Raw genomic sequence first — 25,510 nt, forward strand, 5'->3', positions numbered from 1 at the left:
CAATAGATTAAAACATTTTAGTGATGGTACAATACTGCATTTTGAAACTGCCAATCTTATCACATTAGAAAATTGGTAATTTTTCTTCCCCGTTCAAAACCGAAGATACTTAATTTTCCGTTTTTAAATAGAACAAGAACCAACAAGCAAGAGCAGCTTTAACACACACTGAATGAGTCTTCTATTTCATCAAGTGCCATCTCAGGAATATGCAAAACCTGGCCAGTGGCTAAGTGGGGAGCCTCCAGTGGCATGCTGCTGTACACGATACCAACACAAATAGACTCTAATGGGCTACTGTAAAGTCTGTAAAAGGGAAACAAGTGATATCTGAACAATGACATCTTCTCTAACAATTAGATAAACGAATGGAAAAGGAACATCAGCACAGCAGATTCCCTGAAAGGTTTCAAGGTGCAAATTAGAAGTCTGTCATCCCTCCCCCGGTGGTTTGGGGTTTTTTTGGGGGTTTGTTTTTTTTTTTTTGCAAACTTGAAGATGGATAAAGGTAAACAAGCAGCTTTTCAAAACAAGGCCTTCGATACTTGATAAAACACTGGATTACTGAAGTGCAATCATATTTCCAGGTCTCTAGTGTTCACAGTTCTGTCCAAAGAGCAAAGAGAAGAAAACATTTAGCCATCGTAACTGTGTGTATGCCACGTATGTCTATCATCACTGTCAGAATCTACATCCAGCGAGTGAGCGCAGAACCACTTGGTTACTTACGGCTCAAAAATCAGTGCAGTAGCTTTTCTTTTTTTATATACAATTATTAGTTTTCAAAGTTACGTACAGAATTCTTAAACCATATTATGTCTAAACGTTTTCAAGTTCAAAATTATAAGGCAACACTTTCTTCACTAAAAAGTTAATTATTTTGATCAGAACAAAACGTGATCAGCAGTGTCACATTAAATCTGTCCATTACCATGGCCCCGGTTAGTCGTGTCCTCAAGGAAAGTCTCGATAAGGCTATGTCCACGGGACTAAAATTCACAAGACGCAGAGTGACAGAGGAGACTCGGGAAACAGTTCAGTCTAGAAAAGTGCTACACTTTAATCAACAAAAGTGCTACACATCATTTAAAGAAAATGTGGAGAGCAAGTCTTGGTTTTTTCCACTACCATTCATTTCAACTGTTTACACAGCCATTTACCTCACGGAAAGAGATCTCCTGCTGTGAGTATGTCCATTTGGGGTTTAGCTCCAACACCAGACAAGTTCAGTCTTACAGAAACTACCTTACTGAAGCCTCTCTGACATGCTATGCTGTACTGCATCAGGGTTCGGCTTCTCAAGTATACGTGGCTTCAGATGCAGCCCCGCTTCTTTCAAAAAATTCAGTATATTTTGTATGCAGCTTTCTTACTCCTCCCAAAATGTAACACAACCGTCTGTGGAATTTAAGGTTGGTGTTACCCCCCCTCAGTGAAGTGAAAGACTATTCTACAGTAAGTAGAGAGGACAGCTAATACCTTGCCAGAGCCTGAAGAGACCTTGTAAGACCATGCAGGTCAGCATCAAAAAGTTACAGAATGCGCATAGGATTGGAAAGGTCTTGTCTGTAGAGTTACATCAGACACCTTTTAAACTGTTAGCATCTTCAAAAGTAACACGTGCCTTTTTAAGATATCTCAGAAGAAGCTTAAAATACAACAGATGGGTTTGAGCGCTGGTAAGAGATCCAGGAGCTTCACAGGGGCTCAGCTCTGTCTTTGGAAGAGCCCTAATGTCAAGTCTTAGCTGCTGTCTACAGCAAGTCCCTAAAAAGGCATCAGTTGGTGACTCCTTTTAACAGAATTCAAGCTACAAGCACTAAAGAAAGAGCCTTCCCTCCAGCCTACACATTGGAAAAAGTGCCCTGAAAATAAGCTGTAGTTAAGGCAAGGAGAGTAAAATGCAAGGAAGTTAATTACCTAGCCAGAGGAAGAGACAGAGAGGGAAATCAGCTTGGATTACCTGATGAAGCATCTATAGGTTTGGTCAATGAATTCACTGCACCATCTTCCTCAAAAGCCAATTTTGGACTAGAAGGTAGTGTAGCAGCATCATTCAAGTTTTGATTACAGTTACCAGCAGAGATGCTGTCCGAACTTAGTTTGGCTGACTTGGAATGTACTCCAATGTCAATAAACTCCTCAAAAGTCCACGAACCAGACTTTCCATTAAGATTCTGGATAAGTTCAATTGTACGATCAGCTTCATTAACACCCAACTTCACTGAGTCATCAATAACCATTTCTTTTGCAGGGTGGCTAGAAAAAAAAAAAAAGAGAATGGATACTAGTATTACAATTTCTACATGTTTAACCTTTAGCTTGATTACAGGCCAGCCAATTAGCAGTCTGCATACTTTGCAAAGCACTGAATATCCTGAAGGGCGTTCCCAGACAAGCTCCTCCATCTGCCATGCAGGACCTCCAAGAGCCAACGGGGAAGAACAACTCGCCAACATATAGCCACCTTTACTATACTAATAGCTCTCAGGTAAGATCTGGCTCCAGAAATTTGGTAGAAGCAAGCAACAACTTTAAAGTCCTGCACCATTAAATCTCCTATTTCAGTACCGTGCACTTTTCCTTTCTTCTCCAGCTAGGACTTTTTAAACACAAAACTGAGCCTCAGAAGACTAGCAATATTTAAAATGGACTCGAAACCTAAACCTAAATCAGAGTGATCAATTTTCATTCGTTCTTAAAAAACCATGACAATGTCACTTATTCCATGACTGGAGGAACGGTATTAATTCACCTTCACTTTAAAAAAAAAAAGAGTTCACAGTGCTAAATGATTAGCATTTAGATGAGCAAATGGAGCAAGCATCAGAGGACAGATTTTCCAGTAGTAGACGGAAATGCTTTATATTCAAAAAGATAAAATTTGAAAGACTAAAAAAAAAAAATCCCATTAAGGGAGGCTTTTGTGTTGTATCTGGTGTTTCAGTGCAACTGAAACTGTTCTAGAGCTTTTTGTAGGTTATTCTTCCTTTTCAGTGTTGCTCCTCTCCCTCGTGTTTAATGTTTGTTAATGAAGAGAACCACTAGCCATTGCAAGGGAAAATATTTCAAGCCAATACCATTCTTTATAAATAACACTGCCATGTTGCTGGCTGTGGGTCTCACTTCTTAGCAAAGCCAGTACTGTTAACACGGTGCCATCTAAACAATTCTCCTGAACTAACTGCCTCCGTGTGAAGCCATAAACTGACAGCACGCACACACCACATGCCTGGAGCAAGCCAGAGAAATACCACAAAGCTAGTGGGGCGCAAAATTTGAGGCAATGCTACATACAGCACTAAATTTAATTTAAACTGAGAGAGATTTCTTGTGTAATTGATCTGACAGTAAAGCAGCCACCAACACAGACTCACCTGGAATCCTTTAATTCAGTAACAAGTAAAGACCCCTCATCACTTTTCAAATCGCCTCCATTCATAAACACTTCACTGGCCTTCAACTCTGACACATCTTGTTCCTCAGATTCTGTAGAGTTCAAACTATGCGTGGTCTCTAAACAACCCTCTGCCTCCCCCTTGGCTTCCTCAAGTAAGTCAACGCCATTTAGCTTTCCTGAAAGGGGGCGGGGGGGGAGGGAAGAAAGAAAATAAATAAATAAATCTTCAGTAACAGAATTACTATTCTAAATGAATAAAATACAAGTGCCAAAATGACCTCTTCTAGCCAAAACTCGAGGCACTTGGCTTCAACAGATCCATTTCTCTACAGACAAGCTGCCTATAATGACATGAAATGTGTTTTCCATCTTTAAAAATACACTTGTAAAATGAAAGCATTCTGCCTTCATTTCACACTCAAATTATTTCGGTAATCATTTCGACTGTCTCTTGTGGTACAGAACAGGCAATGATCTACTCTGTTAAAGCAGAGAGCCCCCCCAGCATTCCTGGGACTTGTGTCTCAGACCATCACATCGCTATTACATGAGCGACTTTTTTAACAATGCTTAAACATCACTGAGACACTGACGGCCACGTAGACCTGACTTTTGATCAAGCTTGCTTACCTTGTTGATCAGGCTTCTCAAGACCCAGCTCTTCCTCCTCTTCAATATCCTCTCCTTCCATAGCCTCAGAGGCAGATTTCCCTTCATTCTGCAACTGAATTGCCAGAGAGTTATTTGAAATAAGTCACTACCCTCCAGTGTTCCACAAATTGGTGAAATCACAGCTCCCACACAGGACTGTTCCGTGCCCAGCAGTGAGGCCACACTAGCCCAACGGCTAACAGACGACCAGGTCACCCAGCGACACACACTCTGCTGAGTCAGGGCCCGTAAACGTGTGGGACCCACTTCTATCACCTACCTATGAACAATTAATTAGAACTATTACCTATGAACTATTCCTGAGTTCCTTTCCCCCTCATTTCTCCAAGGTATGTGCTAAATATTTATGATTTTCAGCTATATGAAGACTTGGGTCTTCAAATGTTTGGAGAAGAACAACTATTCCTCAATATATACATAATTTACCACAAACTCTAGGTCACTAACAAAAATATATCCCATTTACTGTAGCAATCCAAGAGGCATGCAAGACTTGCTTTAAGCAAACAGGTGAAGCCAGGAACTGAAGTTTTCTGGGGAAAAATAGCCCCGGTAGAATACATACAGATTACTACCCGGTGGGTTTTTTAAACCAACCTGCAAGTGGTAACGCCAGATCACATTGTTTCTATATGCCTTGAACAAAAACGCATCGAAGATTTTTTTTGTCAGAACAAGCAAAGCAGAAGAATGTGTGTGCAATGGGAAGCTACTGAGAATTATTCTGGTGCACCAGAACTTTGCACTTCACGTGGAAGCCAGTTTGTGTAAGGGTAACAGAGGAAGACAGGATACAAGGCAAAGCCTTCTCTGGGAAGGGCCTATTCTGTCATAAAGATCCAAACAGAAAAGTACCTTGGATTCATTTTGATCTGATTTTCGTGTTCTTTTCATAATTTCTTCAATTCTCTGTTAAAACAGGGAAAATATTTAAAATGACATACAGAGCTTTGTATTTCAGGATCCTCGTTTCAATTTTCATCACAATAAATTTTCATATTTCATAAATTTACTACTTTATTCGCTGTTTTTAAAGCTTACAAGCTAGATTCAGCTTTTTTTAAAACATACACACTACTTCTAATTAAATGCATCTGAGACCATTTGCCTGTGCAGTTTAACACTTCAACCACTACCCCAGGCTGAGAAACTCCCTGCTTTCAAAACAGCGTACCTTTTTTCTTTCAAGCCTTTCCTGCATATTTTGCTGCATAATTCTCTCTCTTTCCAGCCGCTGTCTTTCAGCCTCTTCTTGAGCTTTTGCTTCAGCTTCTTCTCTCTGAAGGTAGGACAAAAAGAAGAAAGCACCCAGTGCACAACTCCTTCTCAAAAGTCAAAAGCAGAGCTGTTACAGAAATTCTGGTTCAACACAGACAGGAACACCAGACAACTGCTATTAATATTAACCATACATTGCAGCTAAATGCCAACTACCCAGCTACTGACATGAAATATATATTACTACGACATTCAGAAACTGATCTGAAAAGAAAAACTATGCACAAGGCTATACTGTCATTATGCAAATTTTTTGAATGCTGTTGAACTACTCGGGATTCAAACTATACTTCAGGACGAAGATTTGTCTAAGGAAAATTTATAAACTAGACCGCAACTGAATTCCAAATGCGGCAAGATTAACTTAGAAGCCTTGGCAGTCAGGTATTACTACCAAGATACTTGGTGCTGAGTATCTTCTGTTCCTTCTACACTGGAAGAACTGTTCCAGTATGACTGGAAAGACGACAGGAGCATAGTTAACACTCTGAGTAACTGTTACAAACCTAAATAAGCTTTTAAAGAAATGTTCAGACCCATGTCAATGGTATCCATAAGATGCAGCTCTTTTAACACAAAGAATGTAATCTGCTTTTATTTTCAAAATTAATCTCATTTAAAGAAAGTCCACTTTCTGCAAAACAGCTTCCTTCAGCTGGAAGGATGCCTTTGTAAAGTACACAGACAGCAGCTGTAGAAAACTAGTAACCAGAAAAAAGGACTCCGAAACACTACCGATCTTCCTCTTAAAGAAATCAGAGCAAGCCAAATCACTTTCCAGACAGACCCCTTCTTTATAATCCGTAGCAGTAAGCTGGTGAAGTGGGCTCAGTACAAATACTTTACATATGCAAAATAGCATCCCAGATGGCAAAAAAATTTTCCAAAATATGCTTCTGCCCCGCACATGAATTTATTAAATGCTGGAAAAAACCAACCCCACAACATAGACTAGGGCAAGGAAAGGACTTCAAGACATTCTGAAATCCATCTCAGACAGGATGAACTCTGCTTTACATCATTCCTGACAAAGATTTGTCAAAACTGTTCTGTGAAGAAAAATCAAAGACAACCCCCTCGAAAACATGTCAGCAGCTTGTGTGAGGAACACAGTTGGAGCCTACAGATAAGCAGACCTGGTGTTGAAGCTCTGCGAGTTTTTCCTGCTCTTCCTGCTCCCGGCGGATCCTCTCTTCTTCAGCCTGTCTTTGTTGTTCTTCATAAGCCAGTCTCTTTTCTTCCTCCTGCTTGCGGAACTCCTCCTCCCGTCGTGCCTTCTCCTCAGTTGCTCTCTTGGCCATTTCTTCTTCTCTGATCCTAGTGTTTCCAAGACACAGATTACCGACTGGGTATTTGTTTCTTTACAAGTGTGTATGCACATGAGACAGATTAGGAAAGCAAGAAAGTTTTAAATTATCCAATCACAAAAAACCTGCATAAAGATACTTCCTGGTGTGGATTTACAAATGCCACCACCCAGACCAGTCAAAGGAAAAAGCAGAATAACTTGGAAGAAAGTCTCTACAACTACATAAACGGTCTTTGCCAAGTAAGTCAAGACCAAGGCTGGTTGCACCAATTGACTGAGAACTGGATTAAATGACAACTATCTAATAAATGCCACCTGCATCCATGACATGAATGAGGCTTTTAATCACCTGCCAACCAAATCCAGTTGGATTTCCTAAAAGACTGTTTCTTCTATAGTCTGAATTCCGGAGATATACTGGAGGTGTATGCTCCAGATCACGCAGACATGCACAACAGATCTGACGACATATTTCCAATAAAACATCTATAGCAGACTATATGCAAATTTATGACAGTTTTAGACCTATGAGTGGAAACAGTCAACAATCTGATGTTCCATTGCATTCACAGAAGCACAGACAGGTGAACCCTGATCTGGAATAAAGTTAGTCAGCACAAAGTTAGTAATTTATTTTAACAACTTCTATGTAGTGAACCAAACGCACAGCGGTATCTTACTTTGAATTACTTGGCTGCACCATTTCTGATCCAGATTTTGGCTCACTAACAGGAGGTGTAATGTACCATCAAACTACTGCCCGAGTTCAATGGAGAGTTCAATACATAGAGGCTGACTACTTCAAGACAAACACACACAAACCAAACACAAAGTGGTGTAAAAAGCACACTCTAGTTTTGAAATAGAAGCACCACTGGTGACTGGAAGGAAAAAACAGCTGTGATTTGCACAGGGATCATGCGTTACATATCTACTGAGATATAGATTAACGATACACACAGCAACCTGTCCCAACTCAGATGGTGTAGTGCCCGTCTCTGCTTCAGGAACTGCATTAAGCTTAAATTTAAGTTTCTGTAAATCTTAGGAAACATGTACAGCCATAGCGTCCACTCCAAGCAGACCCCACCACTGAAAGCACCCCTTCCTTCTCCTGAATTGTTACCTTTCCTCTTCCTGTCTCTGAATTCTTTCTTGGTCTTCACGCTCTCTTTGCTCCCGTGCTAGACGTCGTTTCTCTGCCAAGATTTTAGCAGCTTCTTCAGCTGTGGTGGTCCCTGCTACTGTTTTGCTACCTGATTCTGCAAAGGTTAAAAGAAACTGCTGTTAAAAAGCCCTAGTAACTTAAAATTAAGAATGACATTATCACTATGAGGTGGGATCTTTCTTGTGCCCAGCTCACCCACTATCTTTTTGATCAGTACTCGTCACTCAGTGAATATGCCCTGGATCTAACGGCCCACAAGAGCCAAAGGGGAGTCCTAAAGAGATGAGAGCCACAACATCTCACTGACACTGAAATAAAACCAACTCATTTCAACTACACTGATCCAGTCATATTCCAGGCGATAAGTTATTCTCCAATTACCACAGTACTTAGAAACACAATTCTGAAAAGAGATATTTATTCCATAACACTTAAAAACATTTTTAAAAAATGGAACCCCCCCCCCCCCCCAACCAAACCTGCTTTAGGATATACACTTAACTTCGTACACATATCTACCTTCTAATAAAACTGAACACACATAGCCCTAAAGAAGAAATATTAGTTTTTTTGATTTCTCGTTTCGTAACATTAATATTCATGCCTTTATATTTATAGAGTTTCTTATGGTGCAAATAATCACCATTTTATCTGGCCCTGAAGGCACATACTGATGACTTCAGTAATACCGTATTTCTACACATTTTAGCAACAAATCAATTTCCAATTTACACGGAGATTAAAACAGCTCCAGCCACTAAGTTAGTAGATATTTGACAGTCCTGCAGCTTATGTTTCTTCATGTCCTGCCTGGTGTTACGGTGTCGGAACATCAGAGATACTATTATTATAAATTAACATTAGGGAAAAAACAACACTCCTTGTCATCCAGTAGCTCTCAATGTATATTGAAAGAACTCTGATTTTTATCAGTTATTCCCACTCTAGAAATATTACTGTTTGAATGTAACTTAAGAACTCAGCATCTCGATATTTAAAGATTTGCTCTTGACGTCCATAGAGCAACAGCATCATAGCGTTGGTGAGAGCCTGCCCTTCCTTCTGATATTTCACAAATCAGCACTTACATGTTTGCTTAACATTTATAAAGCCTTCAAGTCAAGGTAATCTTAATGAACAATGACATCAGGGTTTGATTGGTTATTTTGCTTCTGACCTAAAGACAAATCAATTCAAAACACAATGCCATCATTACGAACTTTAAATACCTGAAAAGCTGCTTAAGCCCCATGGACACGTAATCACTGCTTGCAGCTGTAGGGCATAATTACACAGAGTGAACCCTCAGCAGCTGAATCATGGCACTGTTTCGTGCATAAAAATTGCTCCTGCAGTCCTAGGAAAAGCATTCCAGCACTGATGGGAGTGCAGTCACAGAGAAGTTTTCTAATATTTAGATTTATCCATGCTGAAAAAGAAGCATGTCCCCAGAACATGCATTGCTTCTGATTTGGGCAAAAATGCAGTCACTTTGGTATAAACAAGAATAAGCCACGACAGTTCCAAATTTGAACTCAGTCGAAAGGAATCTTCCTCCCTGAGCAGGACAGACCACTCTGCAGTTACAAGGACCATTAGCAGGATCCGCCCACTCATGACTTGCACGTGCTTTTCCTCCTATATTCTGCAACTTTTTTAATTTGAAGTAGGGAGGTTTCATTTAGTGCTGCCAGTATACAACCATGAAGAAATCAGAACGCCTTTCTTCCCCTCTACCTCTTGAATGTCTTGCCAGTTTAGACTAGTCCCTTTTTACAGCACAGGCCATCTTCTACTGTGCACCTGCACAGCAACCCGTGCAGTGGTCCTCCTATTTTAACGCTACTGGAATCTCAGGTGTATGAAAATTTGTTGACATTTAATGTCAGGTTCAATCTAAATGGAACTCAAAACTGAACCTAAATAAGACAACTTAATCCTTAGCAAGAAGCCTAAAGGTTTTAGGCTTTTAGGTTATAGGGTTATAATGTGATAATGACAGATTGAAATACGATGAATATCTGGTATTGAAAATGATAGAAGAGAATTAGTCACAATTTCAGAACACCGCAGATATGGAAAGAACAGGGGGCATAAAAAGAAAGGGTAGGAGATGTCAGGTCTATGGGGGACCTTCGCACTGCATTTTCACTTTTGAAGCTTTGCTGATGTTTTCCATATGGTTACTTCAATAGTGCTTCTGTGTCCATGCACCCCTTGTACAGTCTGTTTCCACAGGTAAGGACATGGGACTTCCCAACATGATCACTAACATGCCTTAAGAAGATTCCTCCAGCATTTTACACTCAGCTCTATCTTCCTTATACTCCCACTGCCATTCTTGATAAGAACGGTCTTTTTCTCCAGGAACTTGTTGGTGAGGAAGGGGGAAGAGGGAAACAGGCAAGAGAAGTATCTCAGAACAATTGTGAAATGTACTGTTAGTTGGATGGCGGGAAGATTCGAACACATTTCTAGGCAAGCCATTTATTCACAATTAATCTAGGGATCATATTCCAAAGCCTTCGCTACCCAGATACAAAAATGTGAGGCTCCATGATAGTTTATTACCTATCATCATGCATAAGGTGAGAGCTCATGAAGGAGCACTTCTTATGCTTTAAGTTGAAACAAGCCTTTTAACTCTCAGAGAAGCTGCGAAAGGCTGCTGCCAGAAATGACAACTGCTCCAAGTCACTGAAAAATAAAAAGTGTTTTACTGCAGAACAGTATATTTTAGTAAGAAGACACAAAAACCGAGACAAAAACTTGATTGCTGTCTGTCAACAATGGGCAATCAAGTTCAACTTGAAGGAGAAGAGATGGTATGAAGATAAAGGTGCACAAAGCTAAAATAAGGCTGAACCTACAAGACCCAGAGACTGATTTGCCTCATGCCATTCACTGGTGCACTCTGACTTCAGAAGCTGTCTGGAATATGGTATTGCACCAACTTACAGGGTGAGTTGCCTACACGGATGTGTAAAATGAAAATTGCTTCGAAAACTGAAAGCTTTTTTTTTTTTTTTTAAGAACAAAGACTTTTGCCTCACTTAGCAATATTGCAGTGTACCAAAACATTCAAAGACATAAATTAAATCATCTCTATGTTGAAGAACATGTCCACTGTTTTCCTTATCTTTCATGCGTCAAAGAAAAATAGCTTCGCCCAGCCCCAGTATGAGTCACTACAAAGATGACTAGCTTGCAGATTAGCAATAAAATAAAGTGGAATCAGATAAACTAGGTTAATACAGTTCCAGAAGTCAGTGTAGAGAGGAGACGGGTGAGGCATCCAAAGAACAAGGACAGGTGTTCTTGTTCCAGAACAACTGGAAGCTACAGAAACAGGACACGTTGTAACGGAGATTTCAACCAATCGATAACGCTGATCACAATCGATTATGCCCCCTCTGAGGCATGCAAGACATTTATCACAGTAACGCAGCACATCGAGGGACAGACATTCTGACCGCGAAGATAAATGACGTGACACTGAAGACTGATGTGCAACTTCATACAAACATCCACATTTGACGATGACATCCAGGCTTCCTTCTAGAGGAACACATGCTCAAAGAACTGTACCACACATGAGTTCTTCAGCTGACTATTTCACATCCAACATTGAGCAGTGCGAGGAAGAGCCTCAGAAATAACAGACAACTGCAGCCGCTGAGGAATGCACAACGGGAACCGTACATGCGGTAACGTGCAGCAAGCATATGTTCCCACTTACCTTGTGTCTGAAGGATTTTCACCCCCAGCACTGCCCACCGGCTGTAGCTTAAATTCCAGAGATCCCTCCTTTTCCTGTTAAGTCTCCCCTAAGTCCTTCTCCACAGAGAAGTGCCTGTCAGACCTCATCAGAAGGCTCTCCTAGATTCTGTTCTGGAGATGGCAGATGGCATTCTTCCGGTAAGAGGGACGGAGGCTGTGCTTACTTGGCACAATGAAGAGGACTAGGAGACTAATTGCTTATGTATATGGCTCTCCTTAATATACCATCATAATTTCTCAGTGTGACCTGTGAACTGACCACTTTTCCCTGAGGCAGCACTGACTATACATTCACTGGAACTGAAACTGAGGCAGCCTTCTAGCTCTGCGAAAACTGGCCCTCAGCCTGCGATGCAGCAGTAGCTGATTTCTTCCTCCAAGCAGGTCTCTACACAAGCGATTTTAAGAACTACCAACTGAACTAAAAGACCTTTGCATAGTTTAACTACTGACATTGCAAACTTAATCTAGTAGCTCCCTCAGCTACCGTGGTTGGATTTCTGCTTTTCTAAAAACTACAGTACAAGCAGCAATACTGAAAGCTCCTGACTTAAATCTGCAAGTCAAACAAACTGACTGCTGCACTAAAATCCACTCCCGAAAGTCATACCACATAAGATTATTGTATAAATAATCAGCAATGAACAGCTTCTGCCTTAAAGCATCCTACTGTCCAGCGGTCTGCCTCATGAACAAATTATTTCAGCAGTCCTAGCACACACTGGAGATGTCCTGAATAAAAGTGCATGAGTCACTGAGAAACACTCACCTTCTTTGGTCTTTGCGCTAGCTGCTACCGCATCCTTGTCCAAGGCTGGTGAAACACCTTGCTCTTGTCCTGTTCCTTCTGTGCTCTTATCCTTTGGTTTGCTCTCTGCTTCAGTTTTCTTTTTGGTAATGTTTATAACACCTGGTGTGAGAGGTGGACGTTGGACAGGTACAGATTTAGAGACTGGAGTAGGAGATGGTGGCCTTTGTTTTGACACGCTAGGCGAAGGTGGGCGAGTCTTCTGTCTGTTGGAATAAAGAATATTTCTCAGGGCTAACACTGAAAAATTCAGTTTTCAGTGGACAGCAGTCTGCTTTGGTTAGTTTACATTTACATACCTTGCTTTTAAAAATAAATCCACCCACAGACTACTGGTGCCTTCCTCACAAAAAATCAAATACAGGATTCCAATATACCCTGGGCACCTGGACTCACTACTTGTGGGCTAACATCGAAACAGGTCTGGTAGCCTAGACCCCCATTTACTCCACATCAAGGATGAACCCTGCCATTCCAATCCAAGAAATTTCCTACTAATATAGACAGATCAGCTTATTCTGAAGCTCACGTGCTTCCTGTTCGTTTTAGTGCACAGTCTGTACAGAAAACGAGGGTGTATTTTGTCTGCACAGAAGAGACAAAGGTTCAAGTAAGAGCTGTATCCCTACCGTGGAAAAGGGAAATCGGACCAAAAATGAAGTCCTTATGCATATAAACACGGCATAGTGTAGCTCATCCAAACTCTAACAGCACAGCTGTCGAGGGAGGAAGTATACTTCATGTTGTTCTGAATAAAAGCAGATACTTAGCCTGGATGCTCACCTAACTGTAGAAGGTGATGGAGGACGCTTCACCAAATTAGCAGGAGAGGGGGATCTTCTACGGGCAGACACAGATGGTGAGGGAGGGCGTCTTAAACCAGAACCGGGGGACGGTTTTTCTGTCTCTGATTTCTAAGATACATAAAACCAAAACCATGCTCACTCTCTAGAATACATTACAGATAGAGGAGCCACCACCCCGACAAACACACAACTTCTCAACAAGATGTACATTTCTTTTATGTTCCAAAACTCAGACCCAGTTAGTACGTTTACCTAAATTAAACTTTGGGAACCATAAGCAGCAAACAATATGCCTTTAGGACACCAGAGAGATCAAGGACCACGAAAATCCCAACTGGATTTCAATATGTGTTTTTTAAGCAAAGGCTATTGAACATTTCAATAAACAAGGAAACTGCTGAAACAGGATTCCATCCTGAGCCGTTTCAAATCCCCCCCAGTTAATACAAACCTAATTCCTGTGGATTTTCAACAAACCTGGGTTGAATCTGGTGAACTTGCATCAGATGAAGATACAGAGGACTTCAATCTGTCGATGCTACGGCTGCGCACGGGCACTTTAGGAGTTGGGACTGGGGAACTGATGGAACTGGCTGAAGCTGAACGAGGACAGAGGTGAGATTCTATAAAAGTTAGGAATTTGACAAGACAAAACGAGAACCAAGTGCACAGCATAAGAACAGGAGAAAAGGAAGAGGGAGAAAGAGAGAAAGAAAGATTGTGTGTGTTAGAAACTGTACAGAGAAACACTACAGGCAGTGCACGTTGCAATGGGTCACGGACACAGACACCACCACCACACGATTAGTACTTTGGAAGCAACAGCACCAAGAATAAAACCATTCTGAAAGCAGCAGTCTGGAGCAGATAAAAATAAAATGCTTTTCCAAAAAAATGCCTGAATTTGCAATACACCAGTGTTACTTCAATTTTAGTTAAGCTGCATCTAATCCCAAATACTTGGGTTTTAATGGCTTAGCATCTTTCTTTACAAGTTCCTCATGACAGGTTCAAATTTTAAGCGTGCTTCCCTCATACTTAAGGAGGAAATCTTCCTTCTTTTCAAAGAGTATTTATAAAGCAGAATTACATTAGGAACGTGAGCATTACTTTACAAACTTCTGTGGTGAAATAAGCATTTGTGCGATATTATTTTATTCTGCTTTCCCTCTCTGACCTCTTTATTACTGTGTGTGCCCTTTATCCACATTAACAAATCAAAATAGGTGGTGTAAAGGAAACCTATCAGGAGAAAAAGGTCAACTGTTAAACTAAAGTACTTTTCCTACCTGAAGTGTCAATCTCTTCACACATAAGATGGAAACTGGATCTTCTAATTACTTTTTTTCAGTAACATAATTATAGATGGATAAGCATACATAGATGTAAAAATCTACTTCTGAAACTGGATACTGGATTTTTCTGTAGACTGAATAAATTGTGACAGATGCTAGCACCTAATTTTGTAACTTAATGGAAAATACATTTTATTTTTATATCTACAGCATTTGTGCAAGGAGAACTGCATTCTGTTTGTGCATAGTTTGTGCAATAGCACAGGTACGTTTCTACTGAAATGAAGAAAGTACCTCTAAGTGAACTGATAAAAAATGTAAAAGTTACGTTTAAATCAGCAATAGTGAATAAGTCACATGCTGTCAGTAACAGTGAAAAAGATGGTATTTCCCCACATGACATGAACTGCAATATTCATGGTAAAATAAAAGCAGCACATAGATAGGTGTGCAAAAATATGACCATTGACTACAAACCAAAAAAGTGAAAACTGATTATTACACAAGGGGAGCAGTGTAGAAATGTCATCAAGGACCACATTAAGTGGCAGAAGATAAAAAATAAAGATGGAGTAACATACTTAAAGAGGAAAAAAGCAAAACTGGGAATGCAAGTTGTAAGGCAAGAGAGGAGAAAGGACTCCACATTGGTTCCAGGTATGTATTTACTGGGGCATTTTTACAACCTGTAACAATTTTAAGACATATATGGGATGCAGCCAGGACTTGCCCATGATGCAGAGATTCCTGCGCTGGTACTAGGTTAAGCCACAGTGTGGGCTTATCAGCTCAGTCTGGACCAATATAAAATTGCTTGAGCCTGCCAGCATTTCTCTACAGTACCTTCTCCTTCTAGTATGCCTCTACTTCTACAATCAGCCTCAGCAAAGCCAGCTCAGGGCTCCCTGTCTTTATGTTGATAACCCTTTTGTCATGTTCCTCTTAAGAATTTCTCCCCCTAAAGAACATTAGGCTTTGCACTTATTCCTTTCAGCCTCCTTTGAAATTACATGTTTGTTTGGGGTTTTCCCCTTTCAGTTCCTAGCACTGTTCTCTGACCAGTCTCAGATTCATTTGAGGGTATGCTCAAATGCCGATCTCTGTCAGTTAAAATAAAAACAACAAACCAAAAACAAAAATCCAACCAAAAAAACCCCAAAACCAAACCACAGACAAAACCCAAAGCGAACACCAGCATCTGGTTCTCTGCAGAGCAAGTTAACTGGCACTGGAGTTTAAAAGCCAGTATTATTCTGTGGGTTTGTAAACATGCAACATAGTATATGAATTGGTTATTACTGACCAAAGAAAAGTCTGGATAAGTAATATTATACATAACCCCATATTAACTGTCTGATTCACACTGAAGTGTAGCACAGTTAGCAACCATCATGTAAGTTCTTGCTTGAAAAGCAACCGCATTAAACTTTCAGGCTTTGCTGCCCTCCTGTTACCTGAGGGATCTTGTCCATCAGCCGATAATGTAGCAGCACTTTTACTCCTAGCTAAGGATGCCTGTGTGGGGGCGAGGAGGCGACTGATTACGCTACTGTCCAGAGGACTGAGCTGGGAGCGACGAGCTAAATGATGGGAACAAACCAAAAAAGGATCCAACATGAAATCATATAATGAAAAAGACAAGAAGCACAAAGCAAAGGAAGACTGTGAGCATTGTTGCAAATCAACAGTTTTGGAAGAAAAATACTGAAGTCATGGAGAGGGAAATCCAAACTAAAAGCACGGAAGGGTTAAACATTGCAATCTCTTACGTTGCGCTTCTTCTCCTTGGCTTGCTCAATACTGATCATTTTAATGCGCAAAGACTGGCATGCATACAACAGATGAATGCTGAAGTCGGTCAAAGTACGAAAAGTTTTTGACCCAGCTCTTCAGAGCTATATTCTCTATGCAGGAAAGGCTGTTCTGACATAATAAACAGAAGACTTGCAAGTCAAAGCAAAAGGTTATTGTCAGGCATCATTTGCACACACAAATTCACATGGACAACACCCATCAGGTTCCCATACAGGGAAGACGTTGAAGCAGAGTATAATTTCCACTGTTGGCAATAGTTGCTAAAATGGAAAGTTTCAGAATTATTAACTCATAAGGGGAAAAACACATTAGAAAAGTTGCTAGTCTTCAGCTTTAGGAAGAGTTCCTAGAAAAGAGGTTATTTGTAACCTAGGGGAGAATACACAGACCAAAAGAGACTTAAGTGAGAACAGGTTTCTTCCCTCATTTGCATGCACAAAGTTTAGGCCAGCAGCAGGAACAGAGAAGTTGCTTTTAAATTGAATAATGAAAGAGAGCTTAAGAAAGGAAAGGTAAGATTTAACTAAGTAGTGAACATACCAGTGACATTTTTACTGTATCTTACATTTAAACCTACCAGTTATCAAATACGTCGCTCTCTTAAGTGGAGAGACATTTTGCTATCTACTTACAGTGCCATTTCACAAAGTCAAAGTCCTTCTTACAGGATTTCTTTTTTGTCCAAAGGGCGAGATTTAACCTTTTACCCCTTACAATTTCATCTTTACCACTGGGTAATTAAAAAGCCATTAGAAGTCCTAAAACTTTAAGTTCCCCAAGGAAACTAGTGAAATTAAGCCTATCCAAACTTTACTATGAATGGCTTTAAAAAGAAATATTCAGCTTTATGAAACAACCACCTGTTTTTTCTTCCTTTTTCACTTTTTCTAGTTCTGGAGAGGACTGGGGTTTACTACTCATTCTATTCAAAGATGTGCTCCTCTTCTTTTCTGTTCCTCCTAGAGACCAAGCGTAAGGAAGATTATTTTTAACAAGACATAAATATGTATGATTTTCTAAACTGCCATTCCCATGCTTTGCTTTTGCCAATCAGCTAAATCCACTGATCTATCATGACGAAGCACTTTTTTTTTCTTGAGCTCAATAGTTTGGCTGCCATTTTTCTATTCGGCCCCCTCCACCCTTCCACTTTTCAGAGGGAAAACCCTGGTTTATAGACCCAGTTACCCAATATCTGGCACTGCAGTGCACAGAACTATTTATGCCACAGTGCACAGACTACATGCACAGCAGTGAAGGCCTGAGTAAAAACATTTATCATGAAACTGGGACATGGTTTAAAGTCAGCTTCAATTTTCCCATTTACTGCCTCCCATTCCTCCAAAACAAATTGGTTTCTAGCACCTTTCTGTTCCACCTGTGAACCTTTGAGGGCTGACTGCTGAGAATGTAGAGGAACTTTGTTATTCAGTCTGTTTAATGAGGCGCTTCTCTTTGTGGTACCTGCAAGTGAAAGCGTATGGATTAATTACGTTGAAAAGCTTAGAAGTCTCCTCCAACACTTCCCTAAGATACAGATGAATAATTAAGTCACTTTATAGTATGAATCCTTCAGAAGCAGGAAAACTGGATCAGGGAAGAATTATTCTCTCTCTCTCTCTATATATATAATATAAGAAATAAAGCATTATTTCTTATATTCCTGTATGTTACTGATCATAGCAGCAGGATGCCAGCCTCAATAAGCTTCGTGTTTGACCTTACCAAGGCCATTCTTGTGCACCTTTTAAAAATCAATAAATAATATTAAAAAAGGCCGCTGCTCACATTCTGTATGAGTGAGAGTAAGCTCAGAATTAACACCGAACACAGCTGATGAAATACTCCACTGATCCAGAGCCAAGCATCTTCCTCCCATTTCCGCATTCTGCTCCTCCACCTTCCCAGGCACACATTATGCACAGCAGAAGGAAGCTGGTTAATTCTGTGACTGTATTTTCTGTCATCTGAATTTAGCCATCTTTTATGAAACATCCAATTCTTCTTGAATGCCAGATCAAAAGCACAGACCTGCTCTAATTTGCTGTAGTGATTTAAACCAGTCAGTCCACCTCTACATTCTGACCACGTGGATCAGTTCGAGTCCTGTCCAAACTTCTTGTATTTCAGGCCACTTGAGAATTCTGCCTCCAAAGCAAACAAGGATTCACAAAGGATTTCAAGGTATGATAGTAAGTTTGAAAGCAGTCTCAATTAGTTGATAATTAGTGACTTCCTTTGTTAGTGCCTTAATTTGTACTTTACAGCCCTGTTTCTGACTCATGTTTAGAGCTGAACCCTGCAGACACATTATATATAAATATAATTTTAGATCACAAGCAGTCTCCAGTGACTCAGAACCCTGCCAGTACAGATATATTCACTGAATTCCCTAGCAGGCATACAGAGTATGAGCACAAGCTTTTCTGCTGCATCACCTTCTAACATGAACCAGCAAAATCACCGTTAGCTGTGTCCACGTTAGGGATTCCTCTAGCACAGCTCATCTGATCAAAGGCTGCAGACTGACAGAATACTGCAGCATAGACCTAGCTGAACTTGGTTTTACATTACATTTACATTTAGCTTATTAAAGTTTTTCATTTTGGAAAAAAAAAAAACCAACCACCCAAACCAAAACAAAAATACATTTGGGATACAGGCAGGCTCCTATGAAACACTGGGGAGATTCCCCACAAGGAAATCTCAGGCTAAATCAAGATGATATGTGCTCATGCAAATAATTTTTATTTTTCTTAACAAGTAGATTAGGAAAATTCCTTGTGTCTCATAATTTGTTTGGGTTTTTATTTGGAAAAGGTAGATTGCCATGATTTACAGAATGTATCCAGACGGGGCAAAGGGGAGGTGGCAGAGAGGAGACTCACACGTACAGGTTTATCAGACAGTGGGAAAACCAGAGATCTATGTCATTCTCTACATCCCTGTTAAGACTAGTTGTGTGGGACACATTTTAAACATGACACGCTGCAGTCAGGAGCTTTATCCACCCCAAAATTGTAATTCAAAATGAGACTGGAAGCCACAGAAATTGGTAGATGATTTCTATTCTAGAGTGCAAACATTCTCAGAAACCCTTAAAAAAATAAAATTAAAGAAATAGTTGACTTCCATGCCATTTCTATTTCTTGGTAGTCATTGGCACAGTAAGTAATCCAGAATGCCTGCAAGCAGTGGCGTGTACTAACTGTTTAAGAAATGCATAATTTGAGTAGCAGTGTCAAGATTACACCAATTTATTGGTCTAGGAAACCATGTCAGCTGCACGCTCTGGCTACAATCATACTAGAACTCCAGATCAAAACAAAGCAACCTCCTCCCACCCAAAAAACTCTCACAGGTGTCAGGGGGTTTTCATGCATCCTTCTCTACCTAAAGCAGAATTCTAACATTAAAAGGAAGTGTGTGTCTATAGAGTACAGGGCTGGCACAACACAAAGATGTCAAAACTAAGTTGATTTTTTCCTTTCCACAGGCAATCAAATGACTGAAACTGTCTAACAGAAAAAGGCAAACGCTACTTTTGTACTATTTCTATTTTGCTGAAATTTTAGGGTGTGATTTAAGGCATGCAAACCCGTAAAGATGACATGAAATGATTTGTGAATCAATCATTCACCAAGATTTGACTTCAGTTAAATGATTACAGAAATAAAAAATAAAAAACCAGCAATTTTTACCGTTACTCTTCTCCTCTAACAGAGATCACATCAACTGGGTCAAAGCCCTCAACAGTCAAGCTGGATTAACAAATTGCATGAAATGTATCTGAGATCAAAATATCAAGTCAGCTACACAGCAAGGGAGGAAAAGGAGCATCATTCCACTCCTGTCTCCTCCCCAAGTAACAGTTAAGCAGTACACCTGCTACCAGCAGACACACAAACACTTACTTCGATCAGAAGCATTTAAAAGCGCTGCAGATGATGACAACCGTTTACTCATGACAGCTTCTGTCTGTTTGAGGTTTGCTGTGGAGGTGGACCGCTTGCTGGCTGTGTGAAGAAGCGCTTACTTTAGAATTCATCTTCATACCTGAGGAAGAACCTTGGCACACTGCTGTGAGCTACCTTCGGAAGTATTACATCCTGAAAGCTATTTCTACTTTTGCTTAATGAGAAACAGAATTAATATTTTTTTTCCTTTGAACAGACTTGATACAATTAGCACCAGTCGTAACGTGCACAGAAAAGGCATGTACTTTAGTGGAGTCATGCTAAGATATTATGCATATGTATGCAAACAAGTGATTTTTAAATCCATGCTAACATGTAAAGACAAAAGCTGCTGAGGTTGTGTGCTGTTACCAGACTGGTGAGACAAAGAAAGTAACAACAAAACCTGAAAAACAGTAATTTCTGTCTTCATTCCTTCTACGTCGGAATGTCTAAGCCGTTTTTCAATCACTAGTTAACAAAAGCAAAACAAATGCTTTCCGAGGGATAAAAGCAAGTCCTGAGGAAATGCAAGAAAGCATTCTTCTTTTTGATTACTTCCCAAGGGCTGCTGTAACTATTTTAGAAATTTCCAATTTTTCTCTAAAAGCTAGTCCTGAAGTTAACGCCTCCTATCAATTTTGCAACTTTTCTGAAAAAATTGACACAAGAGGCATTAGTTGGGGGTTTTTTTGTACGTGTATACACACGGACATACATATACACACATAAAAATCACATCCTGCACGGCGAAATTTCAAGTTTTCTAGATAAATATCTACTTTTTGATTTCAAATAATGTGCTTTCAGGATGAACACTACTTCAGAGCGTGAAAGCCTTGGAAAAGCATATACCTGTTGCTATTGGAAACTCAATAAGCAGAAAACAGTAATGCACACAAAGTAGCGCGGACTAGCATAATAAATACAAGGAATTCTATACATCAAACACAAGTAATCAATTTTACTGGCATACTGGATAGCAAAGATGATTAATGTGAGCATATTAGCGCGTAAGTACCCAAAGGAAAAAGCAGCACTACTCACCACCGAGGCAGCACCTTTTCCCTTTGGCCAGCATGCTGTAGCAGCTACTTATTGCAAGAGCCAGGACACAGGGACTCCTAGGGACAGCCCTGACCCTGCACTGTAGTTTTGAAACACGCACCCAACCCAGGCTTCCTGAGCTAGGGCCCTCCTGCAAAATCACACCAAGTGAAAAAGATTTCGGCACTGAAGCTACAAAAGTGGCAAGCTCTTGTCACAGCGAACAAGAGCCAAGTCTCCACGGGATAAGAGGGAAAAAGGGGGATCTATTGAGGCTACTGAAGAAATAAAGAGCTGAGTGGATACTTTCCTGACATAACAAGAAAAAAAAAAAAAAAAAAAAGCTACTTTATGAATGAAGTCTGAGTACTGGGATAACTAAGACAGCCTTTAGAGGTTTTATATACGTAATACATGCATTTGGGGCTTTGTGAAGGTAAAGACTACCCTCTAGTGTCTGCTCCCTGGCTCCTGCCTGAACTCAAGCATGTGAGTCTAAGGCCTCCAAACATCATGAAGATGATTCATACAAATTTCTCTTGGTTCAAATTAGCACTTCAGCACTTGCATGAAATCTGAGATTTGGTCTATAACCTACCAAGACTCTGAGGGCAAAAAATGAGATCTTCCTTGAGATAAACTGCTGAGCAAAGTAATTATTTTCCAGCAGGTTTACAAGTTCTGCAGGTGGGCTGTGCTGTTCAGTAAAGAAACTTCTACTACAAGACTCAAAAAAGAAGAAAGTACAGGCTAAACATGACTGTTCAGACAAAAAAACCCAACAAACGTCTCTTTTTCAGGGGAAAAACGTCTCTTTTTCAGTGGGCAGTGGTGAGGGCATGACCTAATATCTCAACTGATGTCTTGACAGAAAAAAAATCGAATTGGTAAAGGGTATTCATACTGATATGTGAGTTTTCTTGTTCCAGAAAACTTCAGTTTGTATTAACTGCATAAGATCTTAAGCCATCAATGCTTTTTTGATCAATAAATTTGCAGATACACAATCAGATGGCCTCCAACTTTTTCCATATCTTACCCACAGAATAGCTTCTGCAAACTTTGAAGGTCTGGACAATTCACTAGGAAAAAAACCTTTAGAAGACAGGCAGGATATTCTTGAATAAGTTAGTCCAGTTATATAGGTATTTACAAAGTATCTTTTGAAAAAATACTTCAAATATCTTCTTTTGGGGAAAGTTTTGAATACTTACATACAAATCAAGTGATTTGAAGTGGAAGAAGCGTACAGCGAAATCCCATGTGATACCAAACATTTGTATTTTTTTTTAATGGAAGGGGGAAAGCACACTGTAGCAGCAAAGCCAAAGAAAGCATATAATTGCCATGCAGCAAGGCTTGCAATTGGGTAAGGAGCCAGGAAACTCAGTATCTTAAGAAAATCATTATGAGACATAACAGTTCTAAATCTTAGCTTCTCAGAGTTTCACTGAGAGAGGGTGCTGCAGCACCGCCTATCAGAGGTTGGACAAAATTAGGCTAAATAAAATGAGAATATCCATCTCTCACTTCCTTCCAAATTTCTACTAGGACAACAAAGCTCTTTATTTAGAAAGGAGAGACTCTGGCAGCCCAATTTCTATTCTAATAGCACGTCTCCACTACAGTTGCACCTGAACATCTAGTTTTGCCTAGCAGTCATCACTAAACCTCCCTCATTTACAAGGACTGTCCTCAAGGATGCTTTATTACACAGCCTTGCCATTTCTTTTGGCAGACCCACACCCCGCACGTTTCATCTTAGCACTGACAGCAATGTCATTAATGTAACACTTGACTCTAGGGCTTTCATCAATTTTTAACTTTCAGGCCATCAGCGGGGTACTTGCTGCAGTCTCAGTGAATCACATTCTGCACAGAATACAGAATGGCTGATGCTTAGTGAAATGTTCAATTACAGGGGGTACCTTTCCAGGGCACACTACCTCTATCACCCACAAATGCTGCTTTACCAGTCAATGTTCCTAAATATAACTGTTGACACAGTCAGTTCATGGAAGAACATAGCTGATTTTATATTTTTTTTGCACAGCAATACAATAGACGAGAAAGCCTTTAGTCCTAAAATAATGTAAAGAGTATGTGAAATCTGTTCCTCCAACGGTTTTCATTTCAAGAAACTGAGCCTTTAAACCCAGATCTGCCACAGAAACTGCTGATAGAAAAATAGTAATTTCTATTGAAACTTGCTCTAGGTATGCTGTTTGACAAGATGCACTACTCAGCCATGATGACATAAAGCTCACAGGCTGTCATTTTCCAGAGTATTAAAAAACAGGTAATCATTGTCTTTCCAGCAATTATGTAAACATAAGGTGAAAGGGTCCAAATATGGATTTTTTAGAAAGCCAGCTGGACTTAGGCATCCTACATGGTTTGGGTAGATTTTAAGTAACAATTAAGTGAGGAGCTCCCAGAAAGGTAAAAGGCCAAGAATGATCCTGAAACAGGAATAAATACAACAAGCGTAAATCCAATTATGGTTTCACATTATCCACCCCAGGTAAACAGCTATACATGTGAAACCTCAACACCAAATCAAAACACAAATTTAAAACAGAGCGGATGCACAAATGTCCTAGTCAAACACTGCATTATCTGTTTATCTCCAGTCACTTGTTTCAAAAGTGGTGCCAAGTTATCCAAATTGATCTACTGTAGCCAAACTTATCTGCTCCTCCTCGTTACTGTATGATGCATAAGGTATAGCTTAAGCATGTATTATTACATTGGGAGATGTTTTTTGGAAGACACTTCATTTTTGATGTGTTTCAGCAGCACTGAAAATCTTCCTCTAGATCAGAAGTACAGACAAGACTGGAGGAGAGAGCAAAGCACCGTTTTTTCGTTTGTTATTAAGTTTAGCTTTAAAATTAAGGTAGAAAACAATGGAGGAGAAAAAACTAGTGCTTTCCTAAACGTGCAAGGCAAATGTGATTTCCTCATTTCAAGGTTAAATGACATTCAGTAAAGTGCAATACAGTAATTGGATTTATATATGTATCCAAGGAACACATGTTAAACAGGTAAACCAATCCAGTCAAACTGGCTAATTTTGGAGAAAATTAGGGATTCATGCTGTGCAGAGGAAGGGTAGAGAGAAGTTAAATAAAATACATATGCTTTTGCTGTGTTGCCAGAATAAGCCACAGCAGTTAAATCATACTCAGTCAGACTTTCATTGCATTTTCAAGTCTCATATTGTCAGCATTACGAGACAGCTGTATTGAATTAGTAACGCTGCGAGCATGCACAGATTTTTAGAATTCAGATTTAGCGAGGCCTCAGCTGAGAGCTATCATCTTAAACCAGCTACAAGAAATAATTTTGCTTATTAACCATGTAGCCTTGACAAATATACCAGTGATCCAAAGCATTTATATGAATGGCTCAGTCTGTGCACTGGAAAGTGCCAGAAATCCAATGAAAACACATTTAATACATAGAATTATGTTTAGATAATTGGACAGATCTGATTTTGCAAAACTCTTCATGGAAAAAGTATCAAACTAAACAAAGGATTCATTCCTTTTCACACAGTTTCAGCAAAATATCATTTGATTTTGCAAATGTTACTTCAATTGCTGGTAAAATAAAGCAAAAAGAAAACAGACCAAGCCCTGCCATGTACTTTTTGCAAATTAGGAAACAATGAAAGGGTTTGAAATTTCCCTAAAAAAAAAAAAAAGCTTAAGACTACTGAACTAATTTATATTCAAATAAATGCCACTAAGAATTTCTATTCTCCTCCCCCATGCTGTATCCACTCATCTTTAAAAACCCAAAGGCACATATCCTTTCCCTGAAAATTCCCTCAGGATGCCACAACTTAAGCTGTAGTTTAATTAGCTGGGAGGGATAGTTAAAAACATAGGGGGGCTGCTTTCTACTTAGGGATCACATTTGTTGCACGGCTGGCCAAGATCCAGGAAAAGATCTATAAGAAGATGGTTTTCCTTAGTTTCAGAGAAACAAGAGCTCAAGTTTAAAAGGTTAGTAGCGAGTGTAAAACAGAAAAAGGGCATTTTAGAAATCAATACCACCAGATCCACCTTCATCTGCAGCCTGTTGTTCTGTAGAAGAAGAAGGTTTGTAAGCTAAGTCACAAGGTCAAATAGCAAACAATGCAAGTTAACCAAAAAATGGGGAAGCTGG

General features: G+C 39.8%; 1 protein-coding gene across 11 annotated transcripts in view; it reads right to left on the reverse strand.

Annotated features, from left to right (window-relative positions):
* Positions 1–468: 468 nt before the first annotated feature.
* Positions 469–25,510, reverse strand: part of MAP7D3 (MAP7 domain containing 3) — a 45,609-nt gene continuing 20,567 nt past the window's right edge. For 2 of the 11 annotated variants that reach the window (XM_040613981.1, XM_040613991.1), the window contains 15 exons: positions 25,396–25,428; positions 20,246–20,347; positions 17,697–17,795; positions 17,192–17,290; positions 15,971–16,096; positions 13,699–13,844; positions 13,199–13,329; positions 12,377–12,621; positions 7,786–7,921; positions 6,487–6,667; positions 5,247–5,351; positions 4,928–4,981; positions 4,031–4,124; positions 3,378–3,576; positions 469–2,259 (listed from right to left, as the gene is read on the reverse strand). In XM_040613981.1, coding sequence (XP_040469915.1) covers positions 1,950–2,259; positions 3,378–3,576; positions 4,031–4,124; positions 4,928–4,981; positions 5,247–5,351; positions 6,487–6,667; positions 7,786–7,921; positions 12,377–12,621; positions 13,199–13,329; positions 13,699–13,844; positions 15,971–16,096; positions 17,192–17,290; positions 17,697–17,795; positions 20,246–20,347; positions 25,396–25,428 — 2,060 coding nt within the window. In that variant the 3' untranslated portion in view covers positions 469–1,949. The remainder of the gene's footprint in view (positions 2,260–3,377; positions 3,577–4,030; positions 4,125–4,927; positions 4,982–5,246; positions 5,352–6,486; positions 6,668–7,785; positions 7,922–12,376; positions 12,622–13,198; positions 13,330–13,698; positions 13,845–15,970; positions 16,097–17,191; positions 17,291–17,696; positions 17,796–20,245; positions 20,348–25,395; positions 25,429–25,510) is intronic. The other 9 variants (XM_040613982.1, XM_040613983.1, XM_040613984.1 and 6 more) reach the window with 9 other exon arrangements.

Source organism: Falco naumanni, chromosome 14, assembly GCF_017639655.2.
Source record: "Falco naumanni isolate bFalNau1 chromosome 14, bFalNau1.pat, whole genome shotgun sequence".
In the NCBI taxonomy this organism is placed as follows: domain Eukaryota; kingdom Metazoa; phylum Chordata; class Aves; order Falconiformes; family Falconidae; genus Falco; species Falco naumanni.